The following is a 19,492-nucleotide window of genomic DNA, read 5'->3' as shown; positions in this document are numbered from 1 at the left end:
TGTTTAGTTTTTTGATCAGATGTGTACTTGGAAAGATATTCATAGTTACATAGGTTATACAGTTGAAAAAAGACATTATCATCACTTTTAACCACGGAAGGGATTGGAGCCTTTTGTTACACCATGTATGTAGTCATGATGTATGGAGTCCCATCCACAGCAGTGTTTTTTCGTCTATGGTTCACAGACTGACAACAGCAATGTGAAATTGGGCTTTATACCCCCAGCAGAATTTTTTAAAATTATCTACTGAAGTCAGACTGCAGGCAGGGTGTGTTTGTAGTCTGTAACCATGGAGACACATAGGTCTTCATAGCATCTGGCAGTGAGTGAGGTGCCCACTGTCCATGGGGATGGAGACTCCCTGGGAGTGGTACAGCTATGGACCGGCTATGATGTGGGAGCAGACCTGGGCTGTGCGCGGCTCCTGCCCCCTTCTCCCTCTCCACCAGCTGGGTGAGCTCCGCGGACACCTCTCCCTGCAGCCGCTCCAGGCCTTCCACTACTCCGCGCAGAGTCTTCTCACATGTCACCCGGAACGGGCGGCTGCACCCATCCCTGCTGATTAGTTCGGCGCTGAGTTCCATGCTGGATCGTGCTGTCACTGATACATTGCGTCACTAGAAGGCGACACCCTCAATACGGCATTTTGAATAGGGGGGGCAGGTACATCACGTGACCCGGGTCCTCTCTACAGAGCCTCCTCGTCACGTTACTAGGCGCTCATCGACGATTGATTAGTTACGTCTAGATTATTGCTCCGCCTATTGGAAAGGACGGATGGAGGCGCCCAATCGGTTACTATGACGACAAATGAGCGCCTCACAATAGTAAAGGGAGTGAGAGAGCGACGCTTCCGCCCTCCACCTCCAGAGGCCGCGTATTTCTCCTGCAGACATCCGCCCGCCAGCACCGGAAATCTCAGCTCTGCTCCTTTATAGTGAACTGATGGCGGCAAATGGGCAGGGGGAGAAGCGCAGCGCGGAAGAGGCCGCTGGGGAGGAGCCGGTGCTGTCCCTGCTGGATGTCCTGGAGGAGGATGACGCCCTGGAGGATGAGGCCTGCGCCGTGCTGGGCGGGAGTGATGCGGAGAAATGCTCCTACCCGGAGGTGTGAGGAAGAGCCTGCTGCACCACTGTTATAGCAGACTGCCCCCCCCCATCTCTCTGCATGTACCAAGACTACTCCCCCCCATCTCTCTGCATGTACCAAGACTACTCCCCCCCATCTCTCTGCATGTACCAAGACTGCCCCCCCATCTCTCTGCATGTACCAAGACTGCCCCCCCATCTCTCTGCATGTACCAAGACTGCCCCCCCATCTCTCTGCATGTACCAAGACTGCCCCCCCATCTCTCTGCATGTACCAAGACTGCCCCCCCATCTCTCTGCATGTACCAAGACTACCCCCCCATCTCTCTGCATGTACCAAGACTACCCCCCCCATCTCTCTGCATGTACCAAGACTACCTCCCCCCATCTCTCTGCATGTACCAAGACTGCCCCCCCATCTCTCTGCATGTACCAAGACTGCCCCCCCATCTCTCTGCATGTACCAAGACTGCCCCCCCATCTCTCTGCATGTACCAAGACTACCCCCCCCATCTCTCTGCATGTACCAAGACTACCCCCCCCCATCTCTCTGCATGTACCAAGACTACCTCCCCCCATCTCTCTGCATGTACCAAGACTGCCCCCCCATCTCTCTGCATGTACCAAGACTGCCCCCCCATCTCTCTGCATGTACCAAGACTGCCCCCCCATCTCTCTGCATGTACCAAGACTGCCCCCCCATCTCTCTGCATGTACCAAGACTGCCCCCCCATCTCTCTGCATGTACCAAGACTGCCCCCCCATCTCTCTGCATGTACCAAGACTGCCCCCCCATCTCTCTGCATGTACCAAGACTGCCCCCCCATCTCTCTGCATGTACCAAGACTGCCCCCCCATCTCTCTGCATGTACCAAGACTGCCCCCCCATCTCTCTGCATGTACCAAGACTGCCCCCCCATCTCTCTGCATGTACCAAGACTGCCCCCCATCTCTCTGCATGTACCAAGACTGCCCCCCCATCTCTCTGCATGTACCAAGACTGCCCCCCCATCTCTCTGCATGTACCAAGACTGCCCCCCCATCTCTCTGCATGTACCAAGACTGCCCCCCCATCTCTCTGCATGTACCAAGACTGCCCCCCCATCTCTCTGCATGTACCAAGACTGCCCCCCCATCTCTCTGCATGTACCAAGACTGCCCCCCCATCTCTCTGCATGTACCAAGACTGCCCCCCCATCTCTCTGCATGTACCAAGACTGCCCCCCCATCTCTCTGCATGTACCAAGACTGCCCCCCCATCTCTCTGCATGTACCAAGACTGCCCCCCCATCTCTCTGCATGTACCAAGACTGCCCCCCCATCTCTCTGCATGTACCAAGACTGCCCCCCCATCTCTCTGCATGTACCAAGACTGCCCCCCCATCTCTCTGCATGTACCAAGACTGCCCCCCCATCTCTCTGCATGTACCAAGACTGCCCCCCCATCTCTCTGCATGTACCAAGACTGCCCCCCCATCTCTCTGCATGTACCAAGACTGCCCCCCCATCTCTCTGCATGTACCAAGACTGCCCCCCCATCTCTCTGCATGTACCAAGACTGCCCCCCCATCTCTCTGCATGTACCAAGACTGCCCCCCCATCTCTCTGCATGTACCAAGACTGCCCCCCCATCTCTCTGCATGTACCAAGACTGCCCCCCCATCTCTCTGCATGTACCAAGACTGCCCCCCCATCTCTCTGCATGTACCAAGACTGCCCCCCCCATCTCTCTGCATGTACCAAGACTGCCCCCCCCCCCATCTCTCTGCATGTACCAAGACTGCCCCCCCCCCATCTCTCTGCATGTACCAAGACTGCCCCCCCCCCATCTCTCTGCATGTACCAAGACTGCCCCCCCCCCATCTCTCTGCATGTACCAAGACTGCCCCCCCCATCTCTCTGCATGTACCAAGACTGCCCCCCCCCCATCTCTCTGCATGTACCAAGACTGCCCCCCCCCCATCTCTCTGCATGTACCAAGACTGCCCCCCCCATCTCTCTGCGGTGTACCAAGATTTAAGATTTATTTGGGGTCTTTGTGACAATTGGATTTTAAAAATGTTGGATTGTCATAAGAACCAGGATTAACAATAAAGCTTTATTGTAGACACCTGTGATAACTGTTACAGATGTTTATTAAAGCCTAAGGCTAAAGTACAGTAAATTACCAACATTCAGAGGTCCGTTTGTATCTAGGGGTCGTTTGCAAGTCGGGTGTTCTTCAGTAGGGGACTGCCTGTATATGTAAGCAGCTGTTTTGTCTTGATGGTATTGTTTCTATTGTATTGCAGGGTTATGTAAAAAGACAAGCGCTGTATGCGTGTAACACATGTACTCCGAATACTGAGGAACCAGCTGGGATCTGCTTGGCCTGTACTTACAAATGCCATGAGGGCCACCATTTGTTTGAGCTTTATACCAAGAGGTCTGTATCGTTGTCTGAACTGTGTACCCCATATAATAAAGTGTTGGGCCTTTTATATACAAATGTATTAAAATGGCCTTGTGCTACCCATACCCTACCATTTTCATACAGGGAGCGCACCGCCATATTCACTACAATGGGCAATATAGTCATCCATGTACTGTGAACTAGTGATGGGAAGTCCAGGTCTTGTTAGTGAGCTGGATCATTATGCTCCACTGATATAATAGGGGACCTCAGTCCAGCCAGACTTCCCATTCCACTCTACTTTTAACCCAATTTTATCGGATTAAATAGGGACATGGTGGGGTTAAGTGAGCTGTAGGCTAAATGAAGGGAGCAGACTCAAACCGTTCACCTGAAAAAGCCGTCTCTTTCTGCCTCATTCGCAAAGGACCCATCACTACTGTCAACGAGACTTCAATAAAATTTAGAGCATGTTGTATTCTCTCCTGTATTTACATACCGTACACCCCATAAAAACCAAAAGGAACATTTAAAATATGTGCTGTGCATCATGTGCTTCTGTATAAACATGTAGTATCCAGGGATTTGGGGGGGCTGAGCAAACCAGTAACACTGTATTTTATATTGTATGGACCAGCGACTGTGACAAAAAGGTGTGTTTACAGCACTGAAATACATGACTGAGATAAAGTGCATGTCCTTGTGAAAGGGGACGGTCACATTCTATACAATGAGTATTACACATTACAAAGCCTCACATACCAACACATGGTATACAATAACCTGACAAACCATATACAGCAGATCTGTGTATATTATAGAATACCCTTGTATATAAATATACAGAGCCCCAAAAATATAATGTAGTTTGTAGCTTATAATATACAATATCTGATGATACATAATACTTGTATCTTTGCAGAAACTTCCGATGTGACTGTGGAAATGGCAAATTCAAGCAGATGGAGTGTAAATTATTCCCAGTGCGTATTACTTGTCTCTACTCGTTCATTTTGAGGATTCACATATCAATTTTAAAGTCTATTTTCACACATGAATAGTGCAGATAATAGTTAACCTTCTTATTATATAGTCTATATTGTATTATAGTTACATGCTTCTGTCTCGTGTGTGTGTGTGTGTGTGTGTGTTTTTTTTTTTTGTTTGTTTTTTTGGAGAAAAGAGGTCTATTTAACTTAATTTTCTTGCTAGCAAATTCTTCTATTTTTAGTGTTTGGCCAAATGTCCTCTATTCAAGTCAAATACGGTCTTACAAATGGAAGTTAGGGAGTCTGAGGTCATGAAACCTCTAACAATAGGTGTGGGACCTGCACCTAGAATTTGTCCCAAATATATATGATGGGGCCAATTTCCGTTTGAGCCTCTTTTTCCTTTTCCTATTTTTCAATAATTTGCATCTTATCCCATTCACTTTCAAATTTTTGTTTCACTTTAAGGGTCCATTCATACAGTGCAGATTGTGGAAAGGGGATGTCGACCCTGTAATTCCCTCTTTATTACAACTTGCTATTTTTGCCTTTAGGAGAAGGAGAATCTGAATGCAGGAAATAAATACAATGATAACTTCTTTGGCCTATACTGCACCTGCAAGAGACCGTACCCTGACCCTGAGGATGAGGTGAGCGAGGGAGAATTGGAGAATTCCCTGTCTGCTTGCCCTATGCCCCCATCTGCTTTGCTGCTGGAAGGATGAATTCCAGACTCTATTGTTGGCCCCACCCCTAAGGTGCCACTTGCACCCATCTTTCTATATCTCCTGGAGGGCAGTGGGGGGAGCAGAACCTAGAACCATGAATTCTTGACTCTGATACTATGTCTGCCCATCGCAGTGGAACTAACATCAATGTCCCTGATTTTGAGGGGAAAAAAAAAAAGGTTGTGCTTCTCTGGAAAGGTTAATTTAACTGCCCAGCGCTCTATTATAATAATTATTTTATTTTTTTGTAGACCCCAGATGAGATGATCCAGTGTATTGTGTGTGAGGATTGGTTTCATGGGAGGGTAAGTATGTATAAATGCGGAAAACAAACCCACAGACTGTTAACTAAGGGAGGTTTTAGCAGCAGAGTGTTCCCTGTGGCCTTCTGGTGAAATAGGGGAAGCGGTTTGAGTCCACTAGCTAGAGGATGCTGTAAGTAATGGGTTATAATTGTTTTTGTATTTCAGCATTTGGGCACAGATCCTCCAGAACACTTGGAGTTTCAGGAGATGGTGTGTCAGTGCTGCATGGAACGCTGCTCCTTCCTCTGGGCTTACAGCAACAAGATTGGAGGTAAGAAGGGAAGTTATTCAGCTTTCATATGTTGACTGGATGCATGCTTTATGCTGTGGTTTATTTTTACAATTTATACAATTTAACCAAATAAATGAGTAATGCACACATGTGGCAATGAGTCGATACAATATATAGATTTCTGCATAGTTATAATTATATAGGTGACCCATCCCCTGCATACTTCTGTCATAATGGGGAGGTCATTGCAAAAACAGATATGATTTACTCATGTAACTTTCCATGCAGTAATTTTGGAGCGTTAAGAACAATAAATGATTATGTAAAACAAATTTAAACATATTTAAATGTAATCGGCACTAATTAGTTGTGTGGCTTTGTACAGTCCCTATTGTAACCAAGATCACCGCAGCAGAAGCCGATCAAGAGGTAAAGGTTGAGGACTGTTCCGAGGAAACCACCAAGTCACAGAATGGCCCTTGTATAAAGACTGAAGAGGAAAAGGAAGTGAAGGAAGAACAGACCCCATCCACCAGCTGTGAAAAGGTACTACAATTAAGAATTTTTCTGTACATTACCTGTAGTGGAAAAATATAGATTTCCATCTGGGTATCATTGCTGCATCCTAGGGTAGTACGAACTATACATTTACTGTATACTTGTTTTTTTTTTTTTTCCTCCGAACCAAGATATACCTATTCTACAGGGTAAGGTGAGGTCTAGTTATTGGCACAGATTAGATTTTCTTTTTTTCCTCTGTTCTGATCTAGTCTTGTTCACTGTTCTGAGCAGTTATGTACTCCATCGAGTATTATACAGTGATCACATTGTGTTAATTGAATACCTCTTTCAAAAGCTTTTAATTATTGATAAGATTTGTATCCTTTTAGAAACCTGTAAATGGTCACATGTCCAGCTCTGCTAAAACTGATGAAAAAACCGAAGTTGAACCCTGCAAACTTAAAGAGTACCGACAACACCAAACACCCAGAGAAAGTGGTGCCACCTATTGGCCGAACAACTGGCGTAGTAAACTTTGTTGCTGTGACCAGTGTATGGTATGCAGAACCTTTAAGAGTATCCTATATGTGTAGTGTAAATGTTTTAGACTTGTATATATTGCCATATTATAGTTTGTGATAAAAGTCCTATTCATTGGAAATTATATATTGTCATGTGCTGCGCTCTACAGAAAATGTACACTGAGCTAGAAGTTCTATTCCTGCTGGAGGAATGCGATACTGTTCAGGCCTATGAGAATAAGGGGAAATCTGAAGTGGCACAAGAGAGCAGAGACCCCCTGATGACTGCTCTCAGCTCCATGAATCGTGTCCAGCAGGTGGAGCTGATCAGCGGTAAGTGTTCAGAGTCTACAGTACAGGAGTGTGCTGAATTCCACTTTGAAATGCCATTTAACCAGAAGCGGGAGGAGCCTGGCCCAATTACACGGGTGTCAGTTTAAACACATAAGAAATCAAGCTTGTTATCCCGTCATTTGCCGGCGGCTTCAAAAAGATTGGTGAAGATTGTGGATAGGGCCTAACTTTTCTTCGTGGGAAAACACTCATTAATATTCTGTGCCGTCTACTGGGAAGTGCAATTTGTTACAAGCCCTCACGCAGCTATTTATTTTGAAAAATAAAAAAGTTAGAGATTTTTGAAGGTGGAAATGCAAAAAATAAAAAAGCACCTAGTCATTAAGACTAAGATAAGGTTAGAGGTTGTCCAGCCATATCAACAGGTTAACTTGCTGATCAGTGATCACTAATTTCGAGAACAGGGGTCCATTGTACTTCAAATGAATTGAGCAGCAGGCAAGAAATGCGGGATGCTGCTCCATTCATTGTCTATCCAAAACAATACAAAACAATGGCTGCTGGTTACCGATCGCATGCCCAAATGGCTTCAGTGAAAAATCACTGAGGTGAGGAAAAAAGTGAAAGAATGAGAAGTTCCTCCGTTCAAGATTTTAGTGTCCTAAATGATAGACATCCCCATTCACTCATGGCTCATTAGTTTTTAATTTTTCGATATCTGAATTATTAATTTAAAACTTTTTCTTTTCTTTTTTGAACCAGAGTACAATGATCTGAAGACAGAGCTAAAAGATTATCTAAAGAAATTTGCTGACGAAGGAAAGGTAAAGATGTGCCTTATGTAACACTGCTCCATTTTGAGGTGTTCAGATACGAGCGTTGCTCCTGTTCCTTTCATGTCATTTATTATGCTCCTTCCTTTTTTTTTTTTTTTTTTTTTTTTTCTTTTCTTTTCTTTCTTTCCCCCTATAGGTTGTCCAAACCCAAGACATTCAGAAATTCTTTGAAGATCTTCGTTCTCGGAAAAGAAGACGGCAGGACGGTCTGCAGTACTATTGCAGTTAACAGGACAGTTGAAATTCTGCTCTATAAACCATGGCAGATGTAACCAAGCCTCTATCCCAACGTCATGTGTCTGAGTCTTTACTTCCTTTTTCTTTTTATACAGAGAAGCAGATGCTCATCTCTGCTAACCCTAATGCTAGAATGGAGAATTTGAGATGTCGAACATTGATAAGTGACTGACTGTATCTAGACTGGGTGCCCTACACTTGTAATTTGGTGGTTTGTTCCACTAGAGTCAGCATTTATGACCAATCGATCACTATAATGTATGTATCTATAGTAGGACAGCCCTATATGCTTCTTTTACAATCAGTCATTGGTTGCTCTTTGTAACCCTTCAGCCAAAGTTCCATAATTTGCCCTTTGCATCGTTACCCCCCTAGCAGCAACACATCGGGTTGTTGTGAACGGTGCTGTAGCGTTAATTTTTTTTCCCTAACCTATTAAGGCATTTCCTATTTTTAGGGTGTTGCTTCCCTAAACCTTTGTGTTCTCTCTTGTAGAGATAGGGCCCCCTCATTGTAGTCAGGAGACTCCTGCAGCTTTGTCGGCTTGGCTGTATCAGCTCAGCCCTTGCTGCTCAAGGTGGTTTTAATGAATTCCAGCCTGCTCACTGCTTGTGCTCCTTTATATCTTTATATGGCTGATCTTGTATTCAAGTTTTCTTCACAAGCATCATTACAATAAAATAGTAAACTTTTATTTGCTTATTTCTTATACTGAAGGGAAAGCAAGCTGATCCTAAGGGTTTGTACGCACAACAATTTCTTCTTTCCATCACTGAAAACTAAAGGAAAATTAAACAATCTGTGACAAATTTGGTGATGAAATGACCACCTCTACAAGGTCCTTGAGCCTTTTAATAATAGCAAACTGTACACCATGTATGCGTTTACAAGAAATCACAGCAGCATCCATGGAGGATGGAAAGGAGTAGGAGTAGGAGGCTGCTGTAACTTCATGTGGTCAGATACATGCATGGGATACAGTTTGCTATTATTAAGACGCTAAAGGACCTGAGATGACTCTGATCACATGACATGAACTTTGGCCATTAAGGAGGCATAAAGCATGGGGAGGATTAGATGGGAAGGGCCGGCATAGCAGGACACGCCCCTCTGATGCCATGTAATATAAGCTAAAAGGTGATTTATGTGGAAGTAAGGAAACCATTTTTAGCTAAAAGAAAGGTGTCAGTCAGTTAATAGAGCTCTATAGGAACCTCTCACTGGTATATGTGCAAATGTGGTGACAGGTTCCCTTTAAATGTCTGTTCTATTCCTGATCTAAGGACTCCGTCCAGGCGTGAGCAACTTTTATTGGTCCAAGCACCATACTTTCATATGCTCAACTTAAAGATGCCTTTTTCTTGCTCTTCTCCTCCACGTGTTGCTAAGTATCCCACGTTGGTTGTATGTGGTGACCCACATATCAGGAGAGGACCCAGGTACAGTGCCGCTGACAAGTATTTACCACTCCTGCAGGCACTCTGCTCTGGGTCCTGACCTCAGCGCATACAACCAGGACACAGAACAGTGCATTCACAGGAGAGGACCTGGGAGCAGCAAGAACTTCTCAGCTGTACTCATTGCTACCCGGCCTCCTGCAACAATGACTGCTGCCATCAGTTATGGAAGTGCGCATTGGACCGTCACTAGGTTGTAGACTGCTACTCATGGCTTGATAGGCTGCATGGGGCCTGTATGTGTGGCTTGTGTGCCCCTGATCCCGCTTTTGGCAGATGAATGTGTGCTGCACTTTATGTACATGCTCAGGAGTGAAGGTCCTCTCCTATACTTGGAGGAATAAGGCACTGGGAAGGGAGGCACGTGTTCATCTCAAGCACTGCTAGAGGGGCCATGAAAACAGGACTGAAGTCACTGACCATTTTGATGGAGCTGGAGTTTGAGGTTTGGCTTACTGACACCGTAGCCCTGGTCTGCATGAGCCCTAAATGGGAATGGATAAGGCTGAATATCCTCAATGTGACACCTGGAAATCAATATATTTATAACATTTGTTTTGGCAAATTATGTTTTCTTTTTAATTGACGGTAGCTGCCATATTTCCTGAGTTCTAATAACATAATTTAGTAATAATAGGAAGCAATTGTCTAGAATTGAATAGCGTCCACCTATTACTAAAAGGATTGTTCCATTCCAGCAAATATGTTTTTGTTGGATTAATAAGGTTACACAATTTTCCAACATACTTTCTGTATGAATTCCTTGTGGTTTTCTAGATTGCTGTCCAGCTATAGAAAGCTTCTATGGTTACTTCCAGTAAACAGAAATCTGACCATGGTCACACAGGTGCACGGCTCGGTATACCACAATGCTCTGATTACTCTATGATACTAACGAGCTGTGCGCCTGTGTGACCATGGTCAGATCTCTGTCCCCCTGAGAGTAAACACAGAAGCTTTCTATAGAATGACAGCAAGCAGAGATCTAGAAAACCGAGAGGAATTGATATACAATTTTCCAATATGCTTTTTGCATCATCATACAAGCAGTACCATTAATTTGCCGAAATCGTAAGCCTACTGTCCCGAGTGACCATAGCATAATAGCTCAGTCATATATATCAGTCAAATATATCACCCAAAAAGTATATTTAACATTAAAACCTAGTTTCAAGCAAATAGTTCATTTTTCTGACACCTTTCCTATAAACTCACTAAGCCGCAGTTCTATAATTAGAGGCAGGATTAGCAGAGGAGCAGGACGGGGCTGCTGAGACAGATCGGAATCGAGAATAGAGCGGCTTACAGTGTATGAATCCCTATGCAGAGAGCTGGGAAGGAAGTGTAGATGTCGTGCACACGACTGTGCAGATTTTTGTCTGAAAAGATGTCTTCAGTTTTTCAGGGCAGCGTTTCATCATTCTGGTAGATATGGTACCACAGTATAGTCATTCCACTGATTCTCCAAACTAGGACTTGCTCTACTCTTTAACCCCTTACCATCTAAGCCACTTTTCACCTTCCTGACACAGGCCAATTTTTTTGCAAATCTGTGTTACTATAAGTGGTTATAAGTTTGAAACGCTTTAACATATCAAGGTAGTATTGAAATAGTTTTCTTGGGACACTTTGTACATCACGTTAGTTGAAAAATTGTGGTGGTATGTTTTGCGTTCATCAATGAAAATTCTCAATTTTTTTTTTTTGGAATTCATAATGTTCTACCATTTCCAGACAGTCATAACAGCAAAAAGACTTTACAACTAACATTCACCAAATGTCTGCTTTAGGTCTCCATGGGTTTTTCTATGCATCCTCTCAGTTTTGTTGGAGGTTATGGGGTTTTGAACTATAAGTGCGATTTTTGACATTTTCATTAAAAAAAAAAAAAAAAAAAACACGTATTCATACTATTGAGGGACCTGCTCAGATTTCAAGTTACTTAGAGAGGCCTAAATAAAATTAAAACCCCATTATAGAATCTACAACCCCTCAGTGTGTGTAAAACAACTTTTATGAAGCTTGTTAACCCTTGAATTGTGTTTCAGGGGGTTAAAACAAAATTGTGTGCAATTTTGTAATTCATTTTTTTGGTTAAATGTTTTTCAAAAAAAAAAAATGAAGGAAAAATTCTCAGTGATAAAATACCCAAACTCTCCCGAGTATAACAATACCCTGTATGTGGTGGTAACCTGCTGTATGGGCACACACCAGGGCATTGAAGGGAAGCTGCTCCATTCACAAAGACTATACAATCTTTATTTTTTTGGGCAATTTGGACATAAGGGCTTATTTTTTGCGACATTAGATGCACAAATACTTCTTATTAGTGGGTCTTTAGTTAATTGGTAATATTTTATTAACTCTTGAATGTGTGGAGGAAAAGAAATGGCACAAAAGTGTGTTTTCACAAATTTCACTGCATTTGGAATTTTTTTTCTGCATCCCAGTACATGGCATGGATTATGAAATACTGTCACTACAAAGTGCAATTTTTTTTTTACGCAGAAAACAAACCCTTACACAACGGTACACGGAAAAAATAAAAAGTTAGATTTTTTTGAGAATGTAGGGAGTAAAAAATGAAAACGCTAAATCAGAAAAGGACCTGGTTGTTTTTAAGAGAAGAGAAAAACAAAAAAAAAAGAGGGCATCGCCTTGGGTAATAACAGACAATTTCAAAGAGATGATCAGAAGGCGCTCATCTGGAGACTTCTTTGTATAATGCGTGTCACAGCGTTTCGGTACAAAGGGTGGAAGGAACCCCTTTTTCTGCCATATGATGGTATTCCTGCAGTTCCAGAGTACCAATCACGCAAATGGGCTGGTAGGCAAAAGTGTTAAAAGTATGGAGGGGGCACTTATACCAAATTGCATAATAATTTGCTATTTTAACCCCCCTCCATTTGATGAAATGCCCCATGCAACAACAGGCCCCCCTCTTTTCATAAAATGTCCCCTGCAGCCCCTCAGCATATAAAAAAGTTAACTTACATACTCACCTTCTGGCGGTCCCCAATGCTCCCGTCCCCATGGCTCCTCTTCTTTCTTCTCCCTGCTGCAACAGTGGCCAGATGTCAACAGCAGCAACAACGCCGCCTCATAGTGTGGGCTGTTACTGCTTAGAAACACAGGAGAGGAGCCGCGCATCAGGAGCGCCGGATGGGGAGTATGTACGTTTTTTTTTTTTATCATATATACCCGAGGACAAGCTGAGTTTTTCAGCACAATTTTTGTGGTGAAAAAGACCCACTCTGCTTATACACAAGTAGGGCCCAGGGATGGAAGGGGACACAGTCTGCCGGAAGTAAAATCAGAAGACACTCATACAAATGATTACCAACGATCCTCGTGCGCACACTGTATGTCATCATACAGCAGTGTAAGTGGAAGCCGGGGATCACTGAAGGCAACTAAGCCTTTTGTTGTTTTTTTTGGGGGGCAATTGCTGCATTTCATTAGTGAGGTTGCTGCCTACTAATGCCACAATTAATGAGAAAAAAAGTATTTACCATTAGCTGCAACATTTCCCACCATAGTTTATTTTTACTGGAGTCCATAAGGATCCCTAGTTTTAAAATGATTTTTACCATACTAGAGTATGTATGGTAATTCTGTCTGAATAGTGTACATGAAAGGAGCAAGTCTGTAGGACAATAATGCGTACATCACAGCGGAGTAACTTATCAGAGACAGATTTATTATAATACACAAGAACATTGAAAAAGATACAAACAGAAGAACAGGCAACATACAGATTATTTCCCTTGTGTACACAACGCTGCAAAAGATTTGCGCAGGTTGGCAAGCAGCGCTGAGAAGTTTTTAGTTTCCCGTACTTTCTTCTCATATTCAGCAATGCACTCCAGGGGAGGATCACAACCTGTGACTGCAAAAGGAGGGACAACCATAAATATGTCAATAAGCCCCAATAGACCCCTATTAATGCATGTGATAGTCCAAGACTAAGAGATTCTGAAAAATTCTACTTAAAGGGGCTATTCCCATCTCAGTACAGGCAGTACAGTATGTATGCAAGTTGAAACTGTATATTCTATAATTATAGTTCCAGACAGAATAATTTTTTTTTTGCCCCAGTGACAATTGGAGTTTCAACATTTTTTGTTGTAGTGGGACCAAGAATTATCAATAAAGCTTCATTACAGACGCATCACAGCTGATCATTGCAGTCTGGGACCATAGTAAAGCATCCAGAGAGGTTCATTAGAGGTCACAGCGGGCAGAGGGGTCTGTTTGTAACCAGGGGTCGTCTAAGTAGAGTATCCTTAAGTAGGGGACTGACTGTATTCATATTTACTTTCATTTAGCTACCATATTTAAACATTTTTTCAATTACAGGTTATTTAAAAAAAAGTTTTCTGTGCGAATATAATCTCCCATGAATGTGGCCATCTTGTGCCCTAGAAAGACGTTAGCTGTCACTGGATACCACCAGCACTGCACTCTTGCCGCATATGTGCTATTGAGGCCTGCCTCACCCACTGGATTTAGAATTTATTACCACAGGATGGATGTAAGACATTCAGTATCTCCCGTTCATTTTATATGAAAAAAAAAAAAAAAAATTTGCAATTGCACCAGCAGAGGTGGTTGTATCCAATGACAACATGGCTACATTTCTATAAAAAATATCTTCAAACGTGTAATTGAAGAAACCTATGCCTATGGCAGATGAATTAAATTAAACTTGAATGCCCAGTTGGGAATATCCCTTTAAGCTATCCCTTGTAGTATTAAGATGGATAAGAAGGTTCATGCAACCCATGATGTAACTTACGTTGATACTCTCCTTCCTCGTTAAAATAAATGATGCAAGAATACGGTTCCTCCAGGTCTTTTGGATTAATGCACCTGAAGACAAACTGCAGCCTATCACCTGGAGAGAGAGTAGGGCAGCAGCTTGTTACATTTCTATGTTGGATTTTAACTTCACATTCTCCTACTATTCTACGTATGCTTATACAACAGCAGAATACAATCTGCAGAACCTAATATATGGGAGAGACAAAAAGTGATACAAAGTTGCAGAACCCTGTGATTTTGTTTGCTCTATTTACCATCAGTGAATGTAATTTTGTTTAGCCCATCCTGCCTATAGGACACTGGTACAATGCAAACATTTGTAATGAGCACTGCTCCAATGTTAGTTTGACATGATCAGTAGGTTTGGTGATACTGGCAGTAAGCAGGGATCTGGTTGCATAAGGTCATTTACTTTTATCACCCACATTGTCATTGTTGGTGGAGAGGTTTGCTTCCATAAAAGTGGGATACAGGATCTTGCAGCGGCAATGAGAATGTGTTATAAAAAGCACTTATATCACTGTATCGACATGTCACAGTGGTGGAGAAGAAGGGACTGTTCCAATCTGATTGATTCTCCATACAATGAAGAAATGATGCGTCCCAATTCCTGCTAGAATGGGGGAGAGGGTTGTGCAGGACAAAAAACACATGTAAAAATGATCCTTCCTTGCCTTCACATCTGCAACTCGTGGCTGGAACGTGAGGGAAAATGATATGGGCCATCTATACCATCTTGCTAGAGGTTTATATCCTGCTGCCTGATAGCAGGAGCTGATAGTTTCTCCGTGACAAAGTTCAAAGATCTTGGTCTTTTGTTCCAACGTCAAGGAAATATTCAGCTCCTCTTCCCATTGGCTAAGGTACAAGTGACCAGGGTCTATTTTCTTTTTACAACCAACTTGCAAATTGTTTAGTAAGGGATGCTCGAAAGACGGAGCACACAAGATAAACAGTACCCACATCAGCATGTGTGTCAGAGGAGTCATCATCCTTGCTTGGTTGGAGGCCTTCATTGTAATATGGGTATGTGGATTAATACGTTTTACCTATGAATTGTATGTTTAGAATGTACTTATGTCCTGTATTTATGCTCTCCAGTAATTACTTTACTGTTATACATATAATGCCTGGAGTTAAAAGCGTTAATCCAAGCATGGTAAATATTGTATCCATATTTGGATTTGACCCATATCTGTCTAGCACATGTACTGCTCCTTGCCTCCTACCCTGGGTAATGTATGGCTGTACCGTATAATGTCCATAATAATACATTGTGCATTAAGACTTCTATCCTTTTTTGTTTTTTCTATACTTTGATTTGTAACACAAATAATGACATACTGACCACAGATATTGCTTTCAATAAACAATTTGAAAACTCCTCCAAAGTACAGATTTTAGGACGTAGGAAAATAACTGGTCTGAAAAAACCCATACACTAGTCTGAATAGGTTACCTCGCAGTTTCCTGATCTCCAAACCCAAACGTTCCTTGAATAACGTGGCCGACTTGTGCAGCTCCTTCAACTTTTCTTTATTTGATTTCTTATTTGCCAAAGCAACTGAAAAAGAGGGTAACATTAGTGATCCCCCTCCCTACTGTACACACCACACGGTAGCTATGAGGTGGGACTTACTTTCCCTCTTGCGGGCGAGTTCCTCTCGTAACGTCTGAATATGTTCAGATAGCTCCACGCTGACTTTCTCATTCTCTTTTACCTTGGCGATCTCTCTCAAGATGTCATCCTGCTTCTCCTCAATACGCTTGTTCTGGATCTCCATTTCTGAAAGAAGAGTTAAAACGGAATCAGTGCCAGAGAAGTGATGAAAAGATCGAGGATCTAAACCCCAAATACCATGTTTGTTTTACACATCTCTGAAGTTCAGCAGCCATAACTTTGTCATTGACAAAGTTGTACGAGGCCTTGTTTGAGGTGGAATAATATGTTTCGGGTTACAAATTTTTATATTAAGTGACTATTAAACTAATTATTGGGGTTTTTACAGTCATGTGGACACATAATACATGCAGGCTTTCTATTATTTAATGTATATGTGTTGTAGTTTTTTTTCACTATATTTATTTAATACCAATTCGACATCTGTAGTTTTAACATTTGTCCATTTTAGCCATCTAGGGTTAAACCCCGCATGTCAATTTGAAATACAGTGACGCCGTCAAGTGGTGGAGTCCTTAGCAGTCTCTCTCGACCATAGGTCTCTTTCTGAGCCACATTATGTCTAATATTAGGTAAACAAGCACCTGCTCGGGGCTGACGTGACAGACCCATGTAGTGCTGGTTATAAATGCTACACTGTAGAACAGAAGTACACGTACGGAGCTTTATAAGGGCTTGTTTTCTGTGTAACAAATTGTACTTCCTATTGTTGGCATTTCATTTTCCATACCTTGTACTTGGATGCAGGAAAAAAAAATTCCAAATGCAGAGAACTTGACAAAAAATAAGCTTTTGTGCCAAGCACTAATAGCGGTGTGAATGATGTGCGTTTGCTGAACCTGTAAACCCACTCCATACACCCCTTGTCAAACCCTGATGTACCATCACGTCGGTTTGCATCAATGGACCCGCATTTTTCATATAGCCCAGGTCTCATGGTACCCTTAATCCACCTCTACTCCCATGTCCCATGGCGTTTTTGGTCGGTTTTTCCCAATTATATTAATAGATAAACAGGTTGTAAGCAGCATGGTACAACATGGTAAATGGCCAAAAACGGACTGAAAGCGGATGTTTAAAAACGGACCAAAAACGCCATGTGTGGCATCACCCTTATCTTTATATTGGAGTGCCCCACTGGTGGTATGGTATGTTAATATTGGGTAATTTATATGAACTAGACGGCAGTAAATCAAATATTCAGGATTTAATGGAGGGGAACAATATCCAGAAGCATTTGTGTATCATTATGTTATGATCATTACCTTCTCTGAACTCCAGAATTTTCTCAATCATCATTTCCCCTTCTCTGTACTTTTTAACCCAAGAATCTGAAAAAAAGTAAAACATTGACCGTTAAGCACCATTAAGCCTATAATATAAGCCTATTTAATTTGGTATTTCTAGATCCCGAAGTTCTGGGGAAACCAGCTAATGCAAAACTCTGCTTCAAATGGCAAAGCATCTTTTGCTCCTTGCTCTGCAATAGATTTATATTGAATTGGCATCCCGATGGTTCTTATACGGTTTCCAGCACACAGGGATGACAAACCTCAGCATCCCGCTTCTCCACAGTGCACTCAGTTGGTTTTGTAGAGCCTTTATTCCACTACTGTGTCAGGTTCCAAACAATGGGTTACATTTTGGCTAAAGTCAGGAGGTACTCTCACCAGTAACATTCTGCAGCGACTCCTTGTAGGAGTCTTTTATTTCCTGTGGGGACATCTCATTGCTCTGGCTCATAAACCGTGTCCGAAAATCCTGCATGAAAGCATGGAGGCTCTGTTCATCGTCAGTCTTGTTAATAGACATGGCATCCCCTAGAGTGAGGGTGTAATCTGTCCTGAACAGCAAAGAGACGAGAAACATTAGCAGTTCGAGTATGGATTCTAGTATAGATTGCAGACAACAGTAGTGAGGTATGAGGTCCAACGAACCTCAACCTGACAGAGAGAGTACAGTACAATTACATCAGATACCATGAATTACACTATTTGAGGCTGGACAATGTACTGTTGTCTGTTATTGAGGCTGTATCATTTCCTTATGGTTTTCCAGTTCTCTGCTTACTGTGCTTTTATAGGAAGCTTCATTGTTTGACTCCAGCAGATAAAAATGAGCGATGTTCATGAGATGCGCGGTTGGTTACAGAGAGGCACTGGTGTGACATCATATGCCCATGAGCATTTTTCTACCCACAGGAAATAAACAACACAGCTTTCCATTCAATGACAGCAAGCAGAGATCTAGAAAACCAAGTGGAATTGACTTGAGAATGTATATTGCTAAAAAAAAAAATGAATGTCTTCATCATACAAAACATTTACAGAAACGGGACAAGTTTTTTTTTCAATTGCAAGCAAAGTTTGCAACGCCGTAAAGTGAAGGCACAAGTCACATGACACAACACAAACCACGCCCCTTTCTATTCCCTATACTTCCAGTTGATTCCAAGTTTAGTGGAATATACATTTTTTGCCCATTTTTAAAGCTTTACTGCACTTGATGTGTGACATCATGTAAAATATTAAAGGTGTCCTAGACCCCCAACACCCAACTAAACTGCATGAACAAATCTCGCTATCCCAGATACATCGCTATCACCAGCCCGCCAACCACACTGACCCTCCCTCCATGGCGCCGCTGTAACCCGGCCACTTACCCGGTTACACGGCTCGGTATATAACGGAGCGCCACCCACTTCCTACTGGATTCGAATGTTGCCGCTCAAGCTCAGTGCCATGACGTCACTCGGTCCATGCAATCGATTGCCGATCCGAGAGCCAGATCGCTGATCCGTGGTAGATGTCTCCGCCATCTTTGTTATGGGCAAATACCGTAGAATTGATTTAGTGTTGTGAGGCAGGGATTGCCCTGTTTAGGACTAATGTGGTTAATCCGACTCCAGCCTGGTTTATGAAAGAGAATTTGTCTTCCGAAATGTTGTGATTTTGTCGTTCTGGAATAGGTGTAATATTATAAATAAATCTATGTTCTGTACCTTTGTGTTAGAGTAATTACCACACTGCTGATATTTACTGCAAAAGTAAATGTTATGGAGTCTACATAGGGTTAACAAAAACATTTTCCAGGTTTGCAAGGGTTAAATGTTGACATTTATTTATTTGGTTCTTTGCTTTTACAGCAGTCTACATATATTATTGGTGATCGTGTAGGCTTTAATGCCCCTTTCCTGTGGCCAACCCCCCATGGACCCATATTATACCCCCTTTTCCAACTTAGCAACATATAATGCCGCTTTGGTCCTCCACTTTTATCTCCCCATACATGTAATTTCCAAGCTTTCTGTACTCCTACCAATCCCCCCTGCCTCCTCACATTGTGGCCTCCTGTCCTCCATCCGCTTCATACTGTGCACCCTCTCCTCCTCTTGTGACCTTTGT

General features: G+C 42.8%; 2 protein-coding genes across 3 annotated transcripts; one reads left to right on the top strand and one right to left on the bottom strand.

The window, feature by feature from the left end:
* Positions 1–723: 723 nt before the first annotated feature.
* On the top strand, positions 724–8,820 carry UBR7 (ubiquitin protein ligase E3 component n-recognin 7). Its single transcript, XM_072116400.1, has 11 exons — positions 724–1,110; positions 3,383–3,516; positions 4,406–4,466; positions 5,027–5,122; positions 5,452–5,505; positions 5,671–5,776; positions 6,123–6,283; positions 6,628–6,795; positions 6,930–7,092; positions 7,816–7,877; positions 8,026–8,820. The coding sequence occupies exons 1-11, from the start codon at positions 949–951 to the stop codon at positions 8,116–8,118; spliced, it is 1,260 nt and encodes a 419-aa protein (XP_071972501.1). The 5' UTR covers positions 724–948; the 3' UTR covers positions 8,119–8,820.
* A 4,442-nt stretch (positions 8,821–13,262) lies between these two features.
* On the bottom strand, positions 13,263–18,889 carry SPC25 (SPC25 component of NDC80 kinetochore complex). Of its 2 annotated transcripts, none has more exons than XM_072114191.1 (7): positions 18,751–18,889; positions 17,759–17,931; positions 17,354–17,419; positions 16,047–16,193; positions 15,867–15,971; positions 14,382–14,480; positions 13,263–13,472 (listed from the first exon to the last, which is right to left on the bottom strand). In XM_072114191.1, the coding sequence occupies exons 2-7, from the start codon at positions 17,898–17,900 to the stop codon at positions 13,342–13,344; spliced, it is 690 nt and encodes a 229-aa protein (XP_071970292.1). In that variant the 5' UTR covers positions 17,901–17,931; positions 18,751–18,889; the 3' UTR covers positions 13,263–13,341. The 2 variants fall into 2 exon arrangements, with proteins under 2 accessions (XP_071970292.1, XP_071970291.1); XM_072114190.1 differs by lacking the exon at positions 18,751–18,889 and adding an exon at positions 18,714–18,738.
* Between the last annotated feature and the right edge of the window lie 603 nt (positions 18,890–19,492).

This window comes from Engystomops pustulosus, chromosome 7 (assembly GCF_040894005.1).
Source record: "Engystomops pustulosus chromosome 7, aEngPut4.maternal, whole genome shotgun sequence".
Taxonomy (NCBI): Eukaryota; Metazoa; Chordata; class Amphibia; order Anura; family Leptodactylidae; genus Engystomops; species Engystomops pustulosus.
This window is presented reverse-complemented; position numbering and strand designations above follow the sequence as displayed.

What these genes read in the sequence shown, in the direction of transcription:
- UBR7 (XM_072116400.1), top strand. Translation starts at nt 949, where the DNA reads ATGGCGGCAAATGGGCAGGGGGAGAAGCGCAGCGCGGAAGAGGCCGCT. An exon ending in TGGAGTGTAAATTATTCCCA is followed by an intron (nt 4,467 to 5,026) that starts GTGCGTATTACT and finishes TTTTGCCTTTAG; the next exon opens with GAGAAGGAGAATCTGAATGC. An exon ending in CATCCACCAGCTGTGAAAAG is followed by an intron (nt 6,284 to 6,627) that starts GTACTACAATTA and finishes GTATCCTTTTAG; the next exon opens with AAACCTGTAAATGGTCACAT.
- SPC25 (XM_072114190.1), bottom strand. An exon ending in GGAGATCAGGAAACTGCGAG is followed by an intron (nt 14,481 to 15,866) that starts GTAACCTATTCA and finishes CTCTCTCTCCAG; the next exon opens with GTGATAGGCTGCAGTTTGTC. An exon ending in CGAGGAAGGAGAGTATCAAC is followed by an intron (nt 13,473 to 14,381) that starts GTAAGTTACATC and finishes CTCCTTTTGCAG; the next exon opens with TCACAGGTTGTGATCCTCCC.